This window comes from Coregonus clupeaformis, chromosome 37, assembly GCF_020615455.1.
Source record: "Coregonus clupeaformis isolate EN_2021a chromosome 37, ASM2061545v1, whole genome shotgun sequence".
Lineage (NCBI taxonomy): Eukaryota > Metazoa > Chordata > Actinopteri > Salmoniformes > Salmonidae > Coregonus > Coregonus clupeaformis.
The window spans coordinates 13,778,960-13,798,994 of record NC_059228.1 but is presented as its reverse complement, the minus strand read 5'-3'; the positions used below and the strand labels follow the sequence as shown (position 1 = coordinate 13,798,994).

Here is a 20,035-nt window from a genome sequence, read left to right as displayed (position 1 = left end):
GAAAGGACATAATATTCACTTTCAGGCAACATTGAGATGGAGGTTATGGCTAGCAAAGTACTGTATTTCATCTCCAGTTCATGTTCTGGATCAATAAATCAACATTTAATCCATACATTATGAACATTATTGTTGGTATAGGAAATGTTTTGCTCCCAATTCTAATTATTCCATTCCATAATTTGAGCACCCAGATTATTTTCACAATTAGTAACGGGGTCCTGCCGACTGTATGCGATGTTCTCAATGAAACAACAATCATCTCATAACTAAAGAAGTTATTTTCTCATGCATGAAAATTATTTTCTCATCTAAATTGTGGAGCGTTTCCATGTAGCCCCTTATAATGCCTCTGCCGGTAGCGGACTTGGGGTCCTTTATGCATTTCAGTAGCATAATGAGAGAGTGGGAGGGTCAGTCAGTCGGTGCGACTAATAAGGACACGAGGATCTAGTAACAGATCCCATTCTCACTTTTATTTCTTTCCTAGTGTACTTTGGAATAGCAACCGACTTTTTTTCAAAACATGAGTTCATAAGGAAACTTTCTCACCAATTGTAAGTAGACTGGTTTGATTTGATATTCATAATTTACAGGTTGAATAATAATGGCTGCTTGAAATCCTCCTCTGCAATGTCATGTATCGATACGAACTTATAAGCAGGGGACCTTGGTTAGTGCGTCTAGCCTTGTTGTCGTTTGGCACTTTAGTGGCTTTTGCGCACAGCTTTAGTTCATGTTCTGGAACTTGTCTGGCTTTACGGGACAAATATTTTCTGCTTCAGCCACTCGAAATGATTTATGAACATTCCGTTATGTTCGTGTAAATAGGCTATACTGTATGTAACACTTGTGTAGCATGCAGTTTTTCCATATGCTCGCAAGACCCGTATTAGGCTGCAATGAACTGGACGCATAATTACGCGTAATTTGGTACGTGTATCTGATGATTGAGGAGCCTTTGTGAAAATATGAATAGTGCATAAGTGGAATAGACTATTATGGAGTGTCCTGTCCGCTAGTTCCAAACAATCTGAGTTATAGCTGTGGCGCTATTCAATGTGCGACAGACATTGTCATTGGCTTGAATTGTGAGATTGGCATGTTCGAGGAATTTGGCATCTCTCCATCGAAGTTGCATTTTGTCAGTTGGCATCATGTGCGTGATCTCATCTCACTATAAACGTGATCTGTGTCATACTGACCCGGGACAGTTATGTTCAGGTTAAAAAATTCATAATTTAGATTAGTTCTACATAGCCGACCTCATTCTACTTGTTTCCGTTTGGTATAGCCTACAAAGTGTGACTCTTCTGTTTAGCCTATTTTCCTGATGATATGATAGCGCCATAATAAATGCAGCAACTCTTGCAGTGAACCTGTCGCACCTTGCTCTCATTCATATTTTAGTGTAGATGTAGGCCTACTATTTTAAGAACTAACTTGTATTTTCTTTTAGGTTTTGAAGAAGTATTTTCTCTCACACCAGAGAAGACATGAGTTGCTTGCTAAGATGGGCAGTTTTCCTCTGGATTGTACATACCATTCCTTGCACTGTTGGAATGGCAGTGAATGAAAGAATAGGTATGTATCTAGCACAGGAGGCTGCTGAGGGGAGGACAGCACATAATAATGGCTGGAATGGAGTAGATGGAATGGCCTCAAACGCATGGAAACCATGTGTTTGATGAGTTAGATACCATTCCAGCCTTTATTTTTTTTATTATTTTTTTATTGTCACATACACCAGATAGTTGAAGTGAAATGTGTTGTTTTACAGGGTCAGCCATGGTAGTACGGTGCCCCTGGAGCAAATTAGGGTTAAGTGCCTTGCTCAAGGGCACATCTGCATATTTTCCCCCTTGTCGGCTCGGGTATTTGAACTAGCGACTTTCGGTTACTGGCCCAAAGCTCTAACCGCCAGGCTACCTATGAGCCACCAACCTCATGTGGCATGTAAGGACACTGTCACCAACACCAAGATGACTTTGATCTCACAGACACTCTCCTTAGGCCTAGTTTACAGTGGAAATACATTTTGGGAGCTACGCGGTACACACATTTTTGGAATTCATATTAGATCATATTTCATAGCACGCACTAGGCCTATAGGCTAGGCTAGGCTATGTGGTTGTGCTCAATACGTTTTCTAAAACAGGCAGTAAGCACATGCTATTGTTTACATCCCTTGAAATACATATAGCAAAAAGCTAACTACATCACAGGTTATTGCTACCATTTTAGTTTAATTTTTAGTAGTACTAACATGCCCTTCCAATAACATTGGGCTAACGTGGCGTTGTCACAGTAGATGACCATGGTCAGATTTTGCAGACAGGAATATGGCAAGTCATTTGTTTGCAGTTTTAGCTACAGTATATGTTTGGGCCATGTTCAGTTGGCACGAAACTGAAGAAAACAGTCACAAAAATAGTTATACTGGGATGTAGTATTATCTGAACTTGTCTAAGAAACACTCGTTAGTGTTTTCCATTGCACAACGTTCTCAAACGTTTTGCTACTCTGTTCCGTGATGAACACGACCCTGTAGCCCTGCCCCAGTCTCCAAGTTTAACTAAGAGAAAACATGACTACATACAAAAAGGGTCAAAGTTGAGCCCAGTGAGAGTTAAGTCTCTTTCACCACCTCTAATTAACAGCTCTTCCACATCCCTGTCTGAGCTGTATGAGGCTGCATCCCAAATAGCACCCTGTTCCCCATAGGGCTCTGGTCTAAAGTACTGCACTATATAGGGGATAGGGTGACATTTGGGACGCAAACTGAATGTTAATGAATGGGTGGATAGTGGTGACTAACAAGACATTCTCACTTTTATGGTGAGTGACTGAAGTGCACCTCCACATGGAAAGACACTGGTCACGTTGCAGGCCAACTATATTGCAGTCCTGCTGTGCACATCAACCGATGGTTGTGTGCCAAATCATCAACCTCGCTGTCGGACATCAGATCTCAAAGTTTTAGTCACCAAATCATCAACCTCGCTGTCGGACATCAGATCTCAAAGTTTCAGTCTTTGATGACTGAAGTGTTTAGACGATATTCTGCACTAGTTTGCTGTCTGCATCTTAATTTTTACTTCAATGGATATGAACCTTGCATGGCTGATTATATTATTCCTGTTTTCTAGACAACTCTAGATGTCCTCCATTGAAAGTAGACAAGGACCGGTTTTCCTACAGTTTAAATGGTCCACAGCCAGAATTCACCGGTAAGAATTACAGTGTTATGGTGTGCACCTCCCTCAATTGAAATAGATACATCCCTCTCTCAATGGCTACATCCCAAATGCCACCCTATTCCCAATATAGTGCACTACTTTTGACCAGAGCCCTATGAGCCCTGTTCAAAAGTAGTGCACTATATAGGGAATAGGGTGCAATTTGGGTGTCAACCAATCTGTTTGGCTCTAATCCAGGGGGGTAATAACATTCATGACTCAGACATCTCGTGACATACATGAATATGTTCACAGGTTATGTAACACTTCAAGAAAAACTCTGTAATTGAGCCTGCGCTGACAGAGGTGCCATGCACCAATTTGTTTTAGGGAGCACTGATGGTCAAATCTATTATCTTTGAAGTAATTATGTATAAATTAACTATATTGTACCATACAAATGGACAAAACTGAGGGGGACAGGAGTTTGATGTTAATCTGGAAAGTCTTGATGGTTACTCAACCCATATGCATTGTTGTATAACCATATTGTAGAGTTTAAAACAACACTTTGCAACACCTAGTGTCAGTTTCCTGAACACAGATCATCTCTATGGAAAGTGCTTTTATTCCAGGTCAGGACTAGGCTTAATATATGTCAGGGAAATTGACATCTTGAGTTTAAACTACCCCTTCTCATCCTCTTGTCTCTTTTTTGCAGGTTTTGATCTGACAGAAACGTTTCTCCTGAGAAAGGGGACAGTGACAGAGGATCGGCCATCATTCCGGCTGGGGAGCAACCCCCTCATCAAGCCAACAGAGTGAGTAGTGCCAGGCTGGGCCAGGGGGACACTTGGATGTGACTGGGGGGTAGTTTGATTACTCTGGACTCATACTTGTTGAGATAATCAGCGATCAAGTCATTCAGATCTCCCCTCGTGGGTGTGTCTTTCAAACAGTATGCGTGACCGCAGTTTTGTTGTTCGCCAAAGCTTGCTAGTGTCCATGAAATGGGCACTATCTCTCTAGTTGCTGACCGTCAAGTCTGTGTGTCTCCTCTGTTCCCCCTCCTTTCATTGAAACTAACTGCTCACTGATAGCTAGAGGAGGGAGTTGAGCAAACAGAGTGAGTTGTGTTGGGCCTGCCGGGCCGGGGACATCTTGGGTGTGACTAGAGGGTGGTCTGGCCAGGTCTATTTGGACACCAATTACTGTACGAGTCTGTCAGTCAGTGTGTGATCATGTTGCTTTGTTTTGGAATTGACTGAAGTCCTAGAACCCTCAGGCCATGTGGCTGTGCTCTGTTGGAGCGTTTTCCATTAAGCTCTGGCTTAACGGCATACAGTACAGGTGTAGGATCTTAATTTGAGCCAGTTTGCTACAGCAGGAAAATAATCCTGCAGCAACAGGAAAATGGGAAATATTATATTGTGGATTATAATTAATGGACATTTTTGTAGGGGTTGATACATTTTTGTGAGGTAAAATCAAGTCTGAAATTTCTAAGTGGAAATTACGAACTTCAGAAGCCTTTTAAAATATAAAATACACTACAAGTTTTAGTTCTTCTGCAACAGGTTGATCAAATTAAGATCCTATACCTGTAGGCTGTGTCACGGTTCAGACAGACGACAAGAGGACCACAATTGCGTCACACCAGAAAGTTTATTTAAACTTAAGGGGAAAGGGATGTAGGGAGTGAGTGAAGGCTCCAGGGGTTATCCCGTCCGATGTGCTGGGTCTGTGCCTCCCCCCCAGTGGCAGCGATGCGTCCGATGACGCCGGTGGTTGGTGGTCCAGAAGTCCTGGGGGAGGAAACACAGACACAACGGGGCGGAATGAAACCAGGCAGCAGTACAGTTCAAGGGAAATCCAAAATACGTAGTAGCAAGGCAGAAGGCTGGTCAGAGTTACCGGGATTGAAGAGTAGTCAGGAGTCGTAATGGCAGAAGCAGGTCTGGATCTCCTGAGGCAGAAGAGTATCCAAAAACCAGGCAGGTCCGGGGTCACAAAACCAGGGTGAGCCAGAAGCGCGAGCAAACAGGTTCCGGGTGTGAGCTTTGCAGACGATCTGACACCGGAGAGCTGAAAGACAGGGCCTAATATACTGGGAGAGGTTAGTGGGTAATGCAGCGCAGCTGGCAGAGTAATTAGAGCCGAGCAGAGCAGGGACAGGTGGAGCTAGTTAGGCTGAGTAGAGAGAGTGGTGAGCAGAGTGGAAGAACTTAAGGTGGTAACCCAGTGGAGTGAGAGGGCTCATGACAGAACCCCCCAAGGGGACGGCCCCAGAAGTCCCAAGAGCAACACCACGCCGGGCGGGAGGAGGGGAGCCGGAGGAGGGCTAGAACTCCTCCGAACGGTCCGAGCGAACGTCCTCATCCTCGGAGGAAGCCGGAGGGCCGTGGTCGGGAGATGGGACAGGTCCCGAGACAGGATCAGGCACAGGACAGGAAGCCGAGCGGGCAGGACGGTTAGGGATCCCTCTGGGGCGGCCCCTACGGATTGCAGGTTGATCAGGATGCCGTTGGTGAAAGCGGTGATGAGAGTCCTATCCACAATCCGACTAGCTGGCACCCAGGTCCTTTCCTCAGGTCCATAGCCCTCCCAGTCAATGAGGTACTGGAGACCCCTACCCCTCCGTCTGGACCGAAGCAGGCGGCGGACGGTGTAAACCAGACCACCATCGACGAGCCGTGGAGGAGGAGGACAAGGCGCAGCAGGGACCAGCGGACTCCTGGGCACAGGCAGGGCTGCAGCAATCCAGCTGGGGGCTGGCAGAACGACTTGTGTTGGTTGCAGATGGGGCAGGCTTGGACGAATTCCCGTACATCCTTCCTCAGAGAGGGCCACCAGAACCTCTGGGCGAGCAGGTTGTAAGTGCGGGTGGAGCCAGGGTGACAAGCTAGGCGGGAGTCATGTCCCCACTGAACGACCTGGGACCTCAGGTCTTCGGGGGACAAAAAGGCGGTCAGCTGGGCAAGTGCTGGGACCTGGCTGGTTACGGAGAGCCTCCAGCACCTGTTCCTCAACAGCCCAGGTCAGAGCTGCAACGATGCAGGGACTGGGCAGAATCGACACAGGGTCCTTGGAGGGGTCAGGAGCGGAGTTAGTAGGTACTGGCCGAGGAGGTAGTGCGGCGGCAAGCAGGCAGGTTCGGTGGCAGTCCTCTCCCCACTCCCTGATCACCCCGGTCACCCAGTCGAGCTGAGGGTTGTGCCGGGCGGAGCCATGGGTAACCCAGGATGAGGGGTTGGCCTGGAGAGGGGAGCAGGTGAAACTGGATAGTTTCTTGATGGTTTCCGGACAGACCCATCGAGACCGGGGCCGTGACATGAGTGACCGATCCGAGTAAGTGTCCGTCCAGTGCCCGGGCAGGAATAGGAGGTGTCAAACGGAGGTTCTCCAGTCCCAGTTGGCGTGCCAGCTTGATGTCCATTATGTTGGCTTCGGCGCCAGAATCCACCAGAGCAGCCAGGGTGTGAGTTGAGTCAGGGAGGCGGAGGTGAACTTGCAGCAGGGGTTTGCGGTCGGAGGACTGGATGGTCATTGAACTCAACCGGACTCCCCTATGCCCGGTGAGCTTCGGCCCTTTAAAGGGCAGGTTACCACACGATGTCCATCACCTCCACAATAGAGGCAGAGGTTTGAGGTGAAGCGTCGCTGGCGCTCTGCAGGAGTGAGAGAGGCTCGCCCAATCTCCATAGGCTCAGACTGATCAAGCTGACCTGGGTGAGTGGCAGTAGATGACAGGAGCCCAGTCGGATCTCTCCGAATGCCGGTAGTAGGTGGACCTTGGCGCCCCCCTCTCACGGCGACGGGTCTGTATCCCTCTGTCGATCCTGACAGTCAGTGCGATGGCTTCATCAAGAGTGGAAGGCAGTTCATGGGAGACCACTTCGTCCCTTGATATAGTCAGCCAAACTATGGAAGAACGCGTCCACCAACGATGGTGTGTTCCAAGAACTTCGTCTAGCCAGGGTTCGGAAGTCGATGGAATGGTCTGCGACTGTACGTCTGCCTTGTCGAATACTGAACAGTTCACGAGACGCCTCTGCGGTTGGTGAATCCAGGTCAAACACCTTCAGCATCTCCTCAGCAAACAGGTCGAAGGTTGCACATGCGGGGGTTTGACGTTCGAACTCTGCTGTTCCCCAGAGTCGAGCTCGGCCCGTCAGGTGAGTGATGGCATACCCAACTCTAGCCCCCTCCGTGGCGAAGGTCCTTGGCTGCAAGGAGAACTGAAGTCGGCAGCTAGTCAGGAATGGCCGGACCTGGGTTGAATCGCCGTTGAACCGCTCGGGGTTTCCAATCTTGGGTTCGGAGCAGCGGCTGCAATGACCGGGGCAGGTAACTCGGGGGCAGGGCTGGTGGGCAGACTGGCTGGGGTCAGGTTGGTGAGGAGTTGAATGATCATGGCGAGTTGTTGTTGCTGCTGCTGGGACTGCTGCTGGTGCCGCTGGAACTGCTGATGCTGTTGGTGGCCGACCTGAAGCAGAGAGGAGATGACGCCGCTCATGCGGCCTAGCTCTCTCTCAGTGTGTTCCAGGCGTAGCATGGCGGTGGGTTGCTCAGGCTCTTCGGTTTCCATGTCGGGGGAAGTGTGCGCTGAGTCCATGATGGTCAGATCGTACTGTCACGGTTCAGACAGACGACAAGAGGACCACAATTGCGTCACACCAGAAAGTTTATTTAAACTGTAAGGGGAAAGGGATGTAGGGAGTGAGTGAAGGCTCCAGGGGTTATCCCGTCCGATGTGCTGGGTCTGTGCCTCCCCCAGTGGCAGCGATGCGTCCGATGACGCCGGTGGTTGGTGGTCCAGAAGTCCTGGGGGGGGAAACACAGACACAACGGGGCGGAATGAAACCAGGCAGCAGTACAGTTCAAGGGAAATCCAAAATACGTAGTAGCAAGGCAGAAGGCTGGTCAGAGTTACCGGGATTGAAGAGTAGTCAGAGTCGTAATGGCAGAAGCAGGTCTGGATCTCCTGAGGCAGAAGAGTATCCAAAAACCAGGCAGGTCCGGGGTCACAAAACCAGGGTGAGCCAGAAGCGCGAGCAAACAGGTTCCGGGTGTGAGCTTTGCAGACGATCTGACACCGGAGAGCTGAAAGACAGGGCCTAATATACTGGGAGAGGTTAGTGGGTAATGCAGCGCAGCTGGCAGAGTAATTAGAGCCGAGCAGAGCAGGGACAGGTGGAGCTAGTTAGGCTGAGTAGAGAGAGTGGTGAGCAGAGTGGAAGAACTTAAGGTGGTAACCCAGTGGAGTGAGAGGGCTCATGACAGGCTGTGTACTAATGATCAAGCTAATGGCTGCATAGTGTTCTTTACTTGAGAAAATTGGAATTGACAGAGGCCATGTGACTGAACACTCTGTTGGAACAGGCTCTGGCTTTAAGAGATATAGTGTAGAGACACTGGAGTAGGCTTACACGAATGTACTAATGGCCTTTTACTATATTAACTGTACTAGTGGTTATACTAATGGATGCATTGTGCTTTACTTGAGCTACTGTAAGTCAAAGATAAATATATGTTGATTTGTATTATATGAGAACCAGAGATGTGGTCATGGACATGCTGGCGTTTATAGTCTCTCATGACAGATAATACATAAAGCACACCACCACATTTGGTTCTGTTTGCCCAGCTTGTTCCAATGGATCTCTATAAACTCTGAAGGAGAGACATACTGCACAACATTCAGAGAGTTGTTTAGAGAGTGTATCCACCTATTAAATGAACAAACACACTCACATAAATCAGTCCCCCACATGGCGTAGATCGCCTGGACTGGCCTGAGATTTAAAAACAAGCCAGGATGATATCGGATTTCCGTTGCAGCAAACAAATATTTTCTCAGGGTGTAGGTTTGCCGCCTCCAGTTCAGCTTATATGTGGATGGAATAAACTGGGTTTCCACCCTGGCTCGTTGCAGGATGACATCTTGTGTCATCGAGAGAGAGAGAAAGAGCGAGACCAGAAAGAGAGAGACCAGAAAGAGAGAGAGAAAGAGAGAGAGAGAGAGAGAGAGAGAGAGAGAGAGAGAGAGAGCCAGAGAGAGAGAAACAAAAAGCCAGAGAGAGAACCAGAGAACCAAAACCAGAGAGAACCAGAAAGGAGAGAGAGAGAGAGAGAGAGAGAGAGAGAGAGAGAGACCAGAGAGAGAGAGAGAGAGAGAGAGAGACCAGAGAGAGAGAGACCAGAGAGAGAGAGACCAGAGAGAGAGACCAGAGAGACCAGAGAGACCAGAGAGGGAGACCAGAAAGAGAGAGACCAGAAAGAGAGAGAGAAAGAGAGAGAGAGAGAGAGAGAGAAGAAGAGAGAGAGAGATACCAGAGAGAGAGAGACCAGAAAGAGAGAGACCAGAAAGAGAGAACGTGAGACCAGAGGGAGAAGAAGAGAGAGCGGGAGGGAGAGAGAGCGAGGGGGAGGAAGAGAGAGAGAGAGAGATGACATGGGGTGACCCCCAATCCAGCCTACACAGATAATTCCATTTGCTTTGGCCAACAAGGGCAAACCGAGAAGTAGAATCATTTTGACAGAATATTAATATACATTCTGATTTGAGGAGGGAGGACGATTTTTTCACAAGGGCAAAGCGAGGGTAGCGGTGGCTATAGCTTGAAAGGCTGCATCCCAAATGGCACTGTATTACCTACAGACCTGGTCAAAGGTAGTGCACTATATAGGGAATAGGTTACCATTTGGGATGACACTGCCATATATGTATGGCCTCCCCATGATGTTTAAGGCACAGGTTTTTTTAATAGCCATTTTAATAGATTGTCTAGAGATGAAGGACTATGTAACCCTGCTAAGTAATATTGATTTAAGGTCAACAGCAGGGGGTGAAAACAATGTCACACTTCTAAATGATTTATACCTGTAGAGACCTGGTAATTTGTGATATGCTAGTGTGGCATATGTAAAGGTATATGAATTCCTACTTTATGTTTGAACTTCACCCCTCTGAGGGTTAACCTGTACTTAACATGGAGTATAGGACTCTACTTCACTTCTACTTGTTATGCTATGTGACAGTCCCGTGTGGCTCAGTCGGTAGAGCATGGCACTTGCAGCGCTAGGATTGTGGGTTCGTATTCCCATGGGGGACCAGTATGGGAGAAAAAGTATGAAAATGTATGCACTCACAACTGTAAGTCGCTCTGGATAAGAGCGTCTGATAAATGACTGAAGTGTAAAGGTAGATTTTCGCTGTAGAGACTCATTTGGAAGCATCTGTAAAACTGGAATGATAAACATTATACGCGTTATCAAACTGGAGTGTGTAACAATGAGATGTCTATGAGATGGATGGACGATACCCCACACATTTGGTGGCAGCAGTGGGATGGTTTCCCTAGCCGGTTTAGGAAGACCAGGGCTTTTCACAATATCCATCGTTCCATCAGTATGGTTTTGGCTTTGCAAAATAACAACCTGACCTGTCATTCTCTTGGGGAAGACAAGATGCAGGATATTTTTAGTGTTTTACAGTACAGTACACAACTGTAAACACACACACACACACACACACTGTCCTGTGCTCTCTGGTCAGTGAGAGGAATCACTGAGGCAACATACAGAAGGCGATCTGTTTCTCCAGCTAGTCCCAACTGTATATCCTCTTCCTCGCCCTGTGGCCTGGGCTGGCCTGCAGTGCCTGAACCTGTTGGAAGGAAGGGAGAGAAACAGAGAGAAGGGGAGAGTGAGAGGGAGGGGAGGGGGAGGAAAGAGACTGACTGACAGACAGACAGACAGACAGATAAAGGGGAGGGGGAGAGGGAAAGGGAGAGAGAGAGCGATGCTGAGAGAGATAAAGCGGGAGAAGAATGGAGCGCAAGAGAGAGAGAGAGAGAGGGTGAGAAAGAGAGGGGGTGAGAGAGAGAGTGGGTGAGATAGAGGGGGGAGAGAGAAGGGAGAGAGAAGAGAATGTGTGTGAGAGGGGGAGAGAGAGGGAGAGAGACCGCATTCATCTCCAATTATCTGAGTACTTTGACAGGTGATGTTGCCTGTCAGCTGGGAGGTCCGGTGAAGGGGGAGTTGAGGGGAGGCTGGGGGGACAGCACGAGGTGCAGAGGTTCCCCCTTCCCCCGATCTCCCTCCTCCCCTCCTCCCCTCCTCTCCTCCCCTCCTCCCCTCCTCCCCTCCTCCCCTCCTCCCCTCCCCCTTCCTTCCCCCTACCACCACAACCTCCAAACATCTCTCTCTTTACTCTCAGGACTGGCAGAGAGGCTCGACTTTCTGGATCTAGCTAATGTTGTGTCCATCCGTCAGCTCCCAGGCCCAATTTATACACTTACCCAGAGCAGGATTTCTTAATCCTGGTTCTGGGTATCCACAGCAGTGCACAGTCCTGCATTAACAAGGCTGATTTCAGTTAGTGCAGTTTGCCCAATTGATACTGTTCCACAGAGATGGAGGAATCTCTCCTCTCTTAGGGGACTGATTGTGTGATTGATACTGTTCCACAGAGATGGAGGGATCTCTCCTCTCTTAGGGGACTGATTGTGTGATTGAAACTGTTTCACAGAGATGGAGGGATCTCTCCTCTCTTAGGGGACTGATTGTGTGATTGTAGATTGTGTCTGTATGCCACGCTCAATGACAGGTTCTGGAGTTCAAAATCAATATCCTCCACATACAGAATGTTTCAAATATAAACTACCATTGATGTCTGTCTGTGGTGCTGTCTGTCTGTGGTGCTGTCTGTCTGTGGTGCTATCTGTCTGTGGTGCTGTCTGTCTGTGGTGCTGTTTGTCTGTGGTGCTGTCTGTCTATCTGTCTGTGGTGCTGTCTGTCTGTGGTGCTGTCTGTCTGTGGTGCTGTCTGTCTGTGGTGATGTCTGTATGTGGTGCTGTCTGCGGTGGTGCTGTCTGTCTGTGGTGCTGTCTGTCTGTGGTGCTGTCTGTCTGTGGTGCTGTCTGTCTGTGGTGCTGTCTGTGGTGGTGCTGTCTCTCTGTGGTGCTGTCTGTCTGTGGTGGTGTCTGGCTGTGGTGCTGTCTGTCTGTGGTGCTGTCTGTCTGTGGTGCTGTCTGTTGTCTGTGGTGGTGCTGTCTGTCTGTGGTGCTGTCTGTGGTGCTGCTGTCTGTCTGTGGTGCTGTCTGTCTGTGGTGCTGTCTGTCTGTGGTGCTGTCTGTCTGTGGTGATGTCTGGCTGTGGTGCTGTCTGTCTGTCTGTCTGTCTGTGGTGCTGTCTGTCTGTGGTGCTGTCTGTCTGTGGTGCTGTCTGTCTGTGGTGATGTCTGGCTGTGGTGCTGTCTGTCTGTGGTGCTGTCTGTCTGTGGTGATGTCTGTCTGTGGTGCTGTCTGTCTGTGGTGCTGTCTGTCTGTGGTGCTGTCTGTCTGTGGTGCACACACTTTTGTATGTTGGTACTATTCCAGTGAGTTATGGATAGTGATACTGGATGGCCTGCTGTTTGGTTGTGTTGTTGTCTATTCATCGGTGGGATTGGAGGTGTTCCATTTCTATCTCAGTGTGTTACTGTATTCTAGCATGTAATATAAATCTCAGTGTGTTACTGTATTCTAGCCTGTAATATAAGTCTCAGTGTGTTACTGTATTCTAGCCTGTAATATAAGTCTCTGTGTGTTACTGTATTCTAGCCTGTAATGGAAGTCAGTGTGTTACTGTATTCTGTACTGTAATGGAAGTCAGTGTGTTACTGTATTCTGTCCTGTAATGGAAGTCAGTGTGTTACTGTATTCTGTCCTGTAATGGAAGTCAGTGTGTTACTGTATTCTGTCCTGTAATGGAAGTCAGTGTGTTACTGTATTCTGTCCTGTAATGGAAGTCAGTGTGTTACTGTATTCTGTCCTGTAATGGAAGCACAATCTCTATCTTTCTTTTTATCTTTCTTTTTATCTCTCAATATTCTCTCTCTTATTATACCACTGAACACATCAGTGAAATTGCAAATTCATTGTTTCCAACTGGGGTTATTCTCTCTCTCTCTATTCTCTCTCTATGCTCTCTCTCTCTTTTCTCTCTCTCTCTCTCTATTCCACCCACACACACAGACTTTTGAGATTGAAAGAAAGTGCCTGCATTCACACTTTCTTTGATAGTTTGCATATTCATAGACTATGCATCAACGAGGTAACATTCGTTCCTAGCTTGATTTGGTTGTGCTTCTTGAACACAAGCTGACGATGCAAGTCATTATGGCATCCATGATTAATTTTCTGTCAGACTCACTCAGTCAACGAATGAAGGAAGAGGGCAATTAAAAGAGTTTTCTGAAAGTTTTGTCATTAAAGTGGTACCTTATTTCTCTTTCTGTGGGTGAATGAACAAAATTCATCAAATGAAGCACTTCTAGACCAGAGGTTAAAACGAGGGTCCTAGTTTTGACCTAGAGGATTCATAGACAGGTACCACTGCACTGGCATTCAAAAAGGAGAGGATTTTAAAATGTGTCTGGGGGAAAGCAAACGCTGTTCAAAAACCAAATCCACTTGATAGGAGCATGTGTTTGAGCCACAGATGGTAAACTGATGAGGAGGGGGAGGAGGAGGAGGGTAGAGGGTGGGAGGAGGTGTCAGGAACGTGTAACCCTTGACATCTAACCCCTAGGGATCAAGTGTGCCAGTGTAGATACTGTCTGCAAATGACCTCAACTGGATCACTTCCATCCACTAACATTAGATACAAATACCATCAAGAACAGCTCTCTCTTGTAGAACAGATTTGATCTCAGTGAGACCTAACCCGTGGTACTAAAAGTTAGATTGAATTGAAAAGTACATGTTTTTGTCCCCTCTCTGTGTTTAATTTTCTAATTCCTTCAATGTATCGCTCTCCTTATCCTTTAGACATACACTACCGGTCAAAAGTCTTAGAACACCTACTCATTCAATGGTTTTTCTTAATTTTTTATATTTTCTACATTGTAGAATAATAGTGAAGACATCAAAACTATGAAATAACACATATGGAATCATGTAGTAACCAAAAAGGTGTTAAACAAATCAAAATATATTTTATATTTGAGATTCTTCAAATAGCAACCCTTTGCCTTGATGACAGCGTTGCACACTCTTGGCATTCTCTCAACCAGCTTCACCTGGAATGCTTTTCCAACAGTCTTGAAGGAGTTCCCACATATGTTTGGCACTTGTTGGCTGCTTTTCCTTCACTCTGCCGTTGGACTCATCCCAAACCATCTCAATTGGGTTGAGGTCGGGGGATCGTGGAGGCCAGGTCATCTGATGCAGCACTCCATCACTCTCCTTCTTGGTAAAATAGCCCTTACACAGCCTGGAGGTGTGTGTTGGGTCATTGTCCTGTTGAAAAACAAATGATAGTCCCACTAAGCCCAAACCAGATGGGATGGTGTATCGCTGCAGAATGCTGTGGTAGCCATGCTGGTTAAGTGTGCCTTGAATTCTAAATAAATCACAGACAGTTTCACCAGCAAAGCACCCCCACACCTTAACACCTCCCTCTCCATGTTTTAGGGTGGGAAATACACTTTTGGAGATCATCTGTTCACCCACACCACGTCTCACAAAGACACAGCGGTTAGAACCAAAAATCTCAAATTTGGACTCCAGACCAAAGGACAAATTTCCACCGGTCTAATGTCCATTGCTCGTGTTTCTTGGCCCAAGCAGGTATCTTCTTCTTATTGGTGTCCTTTAGTAGTGGTTTCTTTACAGCAATTCGACCATGAAGGCCTGATTCACACAGTCTCCTCTGAACAGTTGATGTTGAGATGTGTCTGTGACTTGAACTCTGTGAAGCATTTATTTGGGGTGCAATTTCTGAGGCTGGTAACTATAATGAACGTAATGGCGGTCCTCATGATAACCAGTTTCATCATAGCGCTTGATGGTTTTTGCAACTGCACTTGAAGAAACTTTCAAAGTTCTTGAAATGTTCCGTATTGACTGACCTTCATGTCTTAAAGTACTGATGGATCTTATTTGTCTTTGCTTATTTGAGCTGTTCTTGCCATAATATGGACTTGGTCTTTTACCAAATAGGGCTATTTTCTGTATACCCCCCTACCTTGTCACAACACAACTGATTGGCTCAAACGCATTAAGAAGGAAAGAAATTCCACAAATTAACTTTTAGGAAGGCACACCTGTTAATTGAAATGCATTCCAGGTGACCACCTCATGAAGCTGGTTGAGAGAATGCCAAGAGTGTGCAAAGCTGTCATCAAGGCAAAGGGTGGCTATTTGAAGAATCTCAAATATTAAATTTATTTTGATTTGTTTCACACTTCTTTGGTTACTACATGATTCCATATTTGTTATTTCATAGTGTTGATGTCTTCACTATTATTCGACAATGTAGAAAATAGCAAAAATAAAGAAAAACTCTTGAATGAGTTGGTGTTCGAAAACTTTTGACCGGTAGTGTACCTATCCCACTGGGAACACACTGTTTAAATCAACATTGTTCTACGTTGAACCAACGTGGAATAGACATAGAATTGACGTACAGTGGGGGAAAAAAGTATTTAGTCAGCCACCAATTGTGCAAGTTCTCCCACTTAAAAAGATGAGAGAGGCCTGTAATTTTCATCATAGGTACACGTCAACTATGACAGACAAATGGAGGGAAAAAAATCCAGAAAATCACATTTGTAGGATTTTTAATGAATTTATTTGCAAATTATGGTGGAAAATAAGTATTTGGTCACCTACAAACAAGCAATATTTCTGGCTCTCACAGACCTGTAACTTCTTCTTTAAGAGGCTCCTCTGTCCTCCACTCGTTACCTGTATTAATGGCACCTGTTTGAACTTGTTATCAGTATAAAAGACACCTGTCCACAACCTCAAACAGTCAGACTCCAAACTCCACTATGGCCAAGTCCAAAGAGCTGTCAAAGGACACCAGAAACAAAATTGTAGACCTGCACCAGGCTGGGAAGACTGAATCTGCAATAGGTAAGCAGCTTGGTTTGAAGAAATCAACTGTGGGAGCAATTATTAGGAAATGGAAGACATACAAGACCACTGATAATCTCCCTCGATCTGGGGCTCCACGCAAGATCTCACCCCGTGGGGTCAAAATGATCACAAGAACCACACGGGGGACCTAGTGAATGACCTACAGAGAGCTGGGACCAAAGTAACAAAGCCTACCATCAGTAACACACTACGCCGCCAGGGACTCAAATCCTGCAGTGCCAGACGTGTCCCCCTGCTTAAGCCAGTACATGTCCAGGCCCGTCTGAAGTTTGCTAGAGTGCATTTGGATGATCCAGAAGAGGATTGGGAGAATGTCATATGGTCAGATGAAACCAACATAGAACTTTTTGGTAAAAACTCAACTCGTCGTGTTTGGAGGACAAAGAATGCTGAGTTGCATCCAAAGAACACCATACCTACTGTGAAGCATGGGGGTGGAAAAATCATGCTTTGGGGCTGTTTTTCTGCAAAGGGACCAGGACGACTGATCTGTGTAAAGGAAAGAATGAATGGGGCCATGTATCGTGAGATTTTGAGTGAAAACCTCCTTCCATCAGCAAGGGCATTGAAGATGAAACGTGGCTGGGTCTTTCAGCATGACAATGATCCCAAACACACCGCCCGGGCAACGAAGGAGTGGCTTCGTAAGAAGCATTTCACAAGGTCCTGGAATAATAATAATAATAATAATATGCCATTTAGCAGACGCTTTTATCCAAAGCGACTTACAGTCGTGCGTGCATACATTTTTTTTGTGTATGGGTGGTCCCGGGGATCGAACCCACTACCTTGGCGTTACAAGCGCCGTGCTCTACCAGCTGAGCTACAGAGGACCCCCGCATGGCCTAGCCAGTCTCCAGATCTCCAGATCTCCAGATCTCAACCCCATAGAAAATCTTTGGAGGGAGTTGAAAGTCCGTGTTGCCCAGCGACAGCCCCAAAACATCACTGCTCTAGAGGAGATCTGCATGGAGGAATGGGCCAAAATACCAGCAACAGTGTGTGAAAACCTTGTGAAGACTTACAGAAAACGTTTGACCTGTGTCATTGCCAACAAAGGGTATATAACAAAGTATTGAGAAACTTTTGTTATTGACCAAATACTTATTTTCCACCATAATTTGCAAATAAATTCATAAAAAATCCTACAATGTGATTTTCTGGAATTTTTTTTCTTATTTTGCCTGTCATAGTTGACGTGTACCTATGATGAAAATGACAGGCCTCTTTCATCTTTTTAAGTGGGAGAACTTGCACAATTGGTGGCTGACTAAATACTTTTAGTGGGGTCTGTGCTGTTTTATGTAGGAATTGCAATGAATGTCTTTAGGTGGAATCTCAGGGAATAAACCTCTAGTTTTATGAAACTCCTGCCTCTCTCTCTCCATTGAATTGCAATATAAATGTTTTTACCCCAAGGCGACCATTCACCTTCCCAGTCTCTCTCTTTCTCATGCCTCCCCTCAGAAATCATTTGATCTTTCTGTGGCTTTAACTCGCTGCATATATAATTTTAATCATATGCTGTTTCAACGTTCTGTGAGAATTCAAGGGACACACAATGCAGGAGGGGTATGGCTCTGAGAGAATAGGACATGATCTATGAAGAGGAAAACTAATTTCCGGTCTATCTGAAGTGAACTTAGTCTCTGGCTTTCTCTTTTTTCACCTCTCTCTCTCTCTCTCTCTCTCTCTCTCTCTCTCTCTCTCTCTCTCTCTCTCTCTCTCTCTCTCTCTCTCTCTCTCTCTCTCTCTCTCTCTCTCTCTCTCTCTCCCTCCTTCTCTCTCTCTTTCTCTCTCCCCATGTCTTTCAATGCATCGTTGTGATTTCTGCTAAGCGTGAATTATTGTGTTTTTGGTGCTTCACTTTTAGCTGTTAATGCATTAATGTAGTCTAATCTAAATGTGAGTCCCAGGCTCAGTTTGAGGGGTAAAGCTGTTTATTCAACAGGATGGAAATAGGAAATAGGAGGAGAGGAGTATCAGTGAAGACATGGACGAGGAATAGTGTTAGAGTTTCTATAATGAATGAGATTCCCATTACATTCAGTCTTCACAATGTGCTAAAAATGTTCTGCTAGCACAGTTTTCAGTTGTACTGAAACGGCTGGGTTAACAACACTATTACCTTGATCTGTTTTCTTCTTTGTTACCTTTTGTCTTTATCTTTACAACAATGTTTTCTTTATATACTATATACCGTAGTTAGTCATGCACTTGTGTTCTCTATCTAATTAAGAGGAACTTAATTGAAGTTTGGATCAATGATTATTCTCTTTGCTTTGGAATGACAGGGATGCTGAAAGAAATGTAATCTGGCTGGATTAATCATGTTTGGCATAAAATATAAGCTTTTCATGTAAGCGGCCACTGTGCACTAGAGGGCTATAAAATAACCTTGTCAAGTGATTCAAGTTCATTGTTTTGCTTACTACTCAGTCATAGAACGCTATAAAAAAACATCCAGCATGATTATTCATATTAACCAGTGTTATGAATATTTATTTTTGACAGTCCATTTAGCAAATGCACATTTTATGGGTAATATCTTCTACGTTTGTAAATCAGTACGTTTGCAAATTCTATTGATGCTCTTCCAACCAAGACTGAAAGTTCTGAAACAATATTTTCACTATTAGGCCCATTGTCAAGATTCAGAAATTTTTGCGATGTAATTTGACAATATTCAGCTCGAACTATGTTAATTCTTTCTTTCAGATTGGTGTTCCCAAATGGTCTGTCCAGTGAATACTCTCTAGTTATCACCTTCCGGCTGAGGAAAACCACAAAGAAAGACCGCTGGTATCTGTGGCAGATATTCGACCAGACGGGAGGTACCCAGGTAGGTCAGAGTCCACTAAAATTATATTGATGATGTCTGGATGTATAGGATTGAAGTGGGTTTGCATGTATATTGACTGGTTGGTTGATTTATTGATTGGTTGATTGACTGATCAGTCGATCGCTCACTCACTCTGCCAGTTGGCCGGCAGGTCGGTCAGTCCATCGGCTGGTTCGCTGGTAGGTCGGTCGGTCGGTCGGTCGGTCGGTTGGCTGGCTGGTAGGTCGGTTGGCCGGTAAGTCGGTCAAGTCGGTTGGCCGGTTGGTTGGTAGGTCGGTCTGTCGGTTGGTTGACCATTGGTTAATTTATCAAAGTTTTCATGCCATGACTGATGCTTGTATCTACCATGACCCAGATGGTAATGGTAATGAATGGAAGGTAACACTTTACCGGCAGGTATAAAGCTTTGTAACATGTTATGAGCTGATATAATGTCTTATAATCTCCTCCGGCTCTACCTTCAGGTGTCCGTAGTGTTGGACGGTGCTAAACGAGAAGTGGAGTTCTCAGCCCGGGGCCTTCTGAAGAACAGCCTCCACTACACCTTTAAGAGCCGAGACCTGCACACACTGTTTGACCGCCAGTGGCACAAGCTGGGTGTGGCAGTCCAGAGCAGCATCGTCTCCATCTACATGGACTGTAAACTAATAGAGAGGAGGCTGACAGACGAGAAGGATGAAATTGACCCCATCGGATATACGCTAATTACGACCCGGGTGGAGGATGGACGGCCTGTAGATGTACGTTTAGGTCTAAAGACACAATCTGGAAATATAACCATTCTGAAATTCATAGACGGAGCAATGGATAAAATGACTGACAGTCCATGAGATCGACATGATAGTTTTAAACATACAGTAATTAGAAGCTATATATAGTTGCCTTCAAGGGCAATATCTAGAAGGGTCCCAGCAAACTGGGAACATTCCCAGAACATTAACTAAGATTCCCATTAAGTTCTAGTTAGGGTTTTATCTAAAATTAGGATGATAAGATCCCTTTTGATAACAAACATTTATATTTTATTTTTAAATATTCTCCTAACATTCACTAAAATGTTGTGCACAACATCTGTAACAACCATC

General features: G+C 45.7%; 1 protein-coding gene across 2 annotated transcripts in view; it reads left to right on the top strand.

The window, feature by feature from the left end:
• The first annotated feature begins 421 nt into the window (after positions 1-421).
• LOC121581652 (collagen alpha-1(XIX) chain) overlaps positions 422-20,035 on the top strand; it is a 181,899-nt gene continuing 162,285 nt past the window's right edge. For both annotated transcript variants that reach the window (XM_045211550.1, XM_045211549.1), the window contains exons 1-6: positions 422-557; positions 1,460-1,584; positions 3,150-3,230; positions 3,901-4,000; positions 18,827-18,950; positions 19,415-19,690. In XM_045211550.1, coding sequence (XP_045067485.1) covers positions 1,497-1,584; positions 3,150-3,230; positions 3,901-4,000; positions 18,827-18,950; positions 19,415-19,690 — 669 coding nt within the window. In that variant the 5' untranslated portion in view covers positions 422-557; positions 1,460-1,496. The remainder of the gene's footprint in view (positions 558-1,459; positions 1,585-3,149; positions 3,231-3,900; positions 4,001-18,826; positions 18,951-19,414; positions 19,691-20,035) is intronic.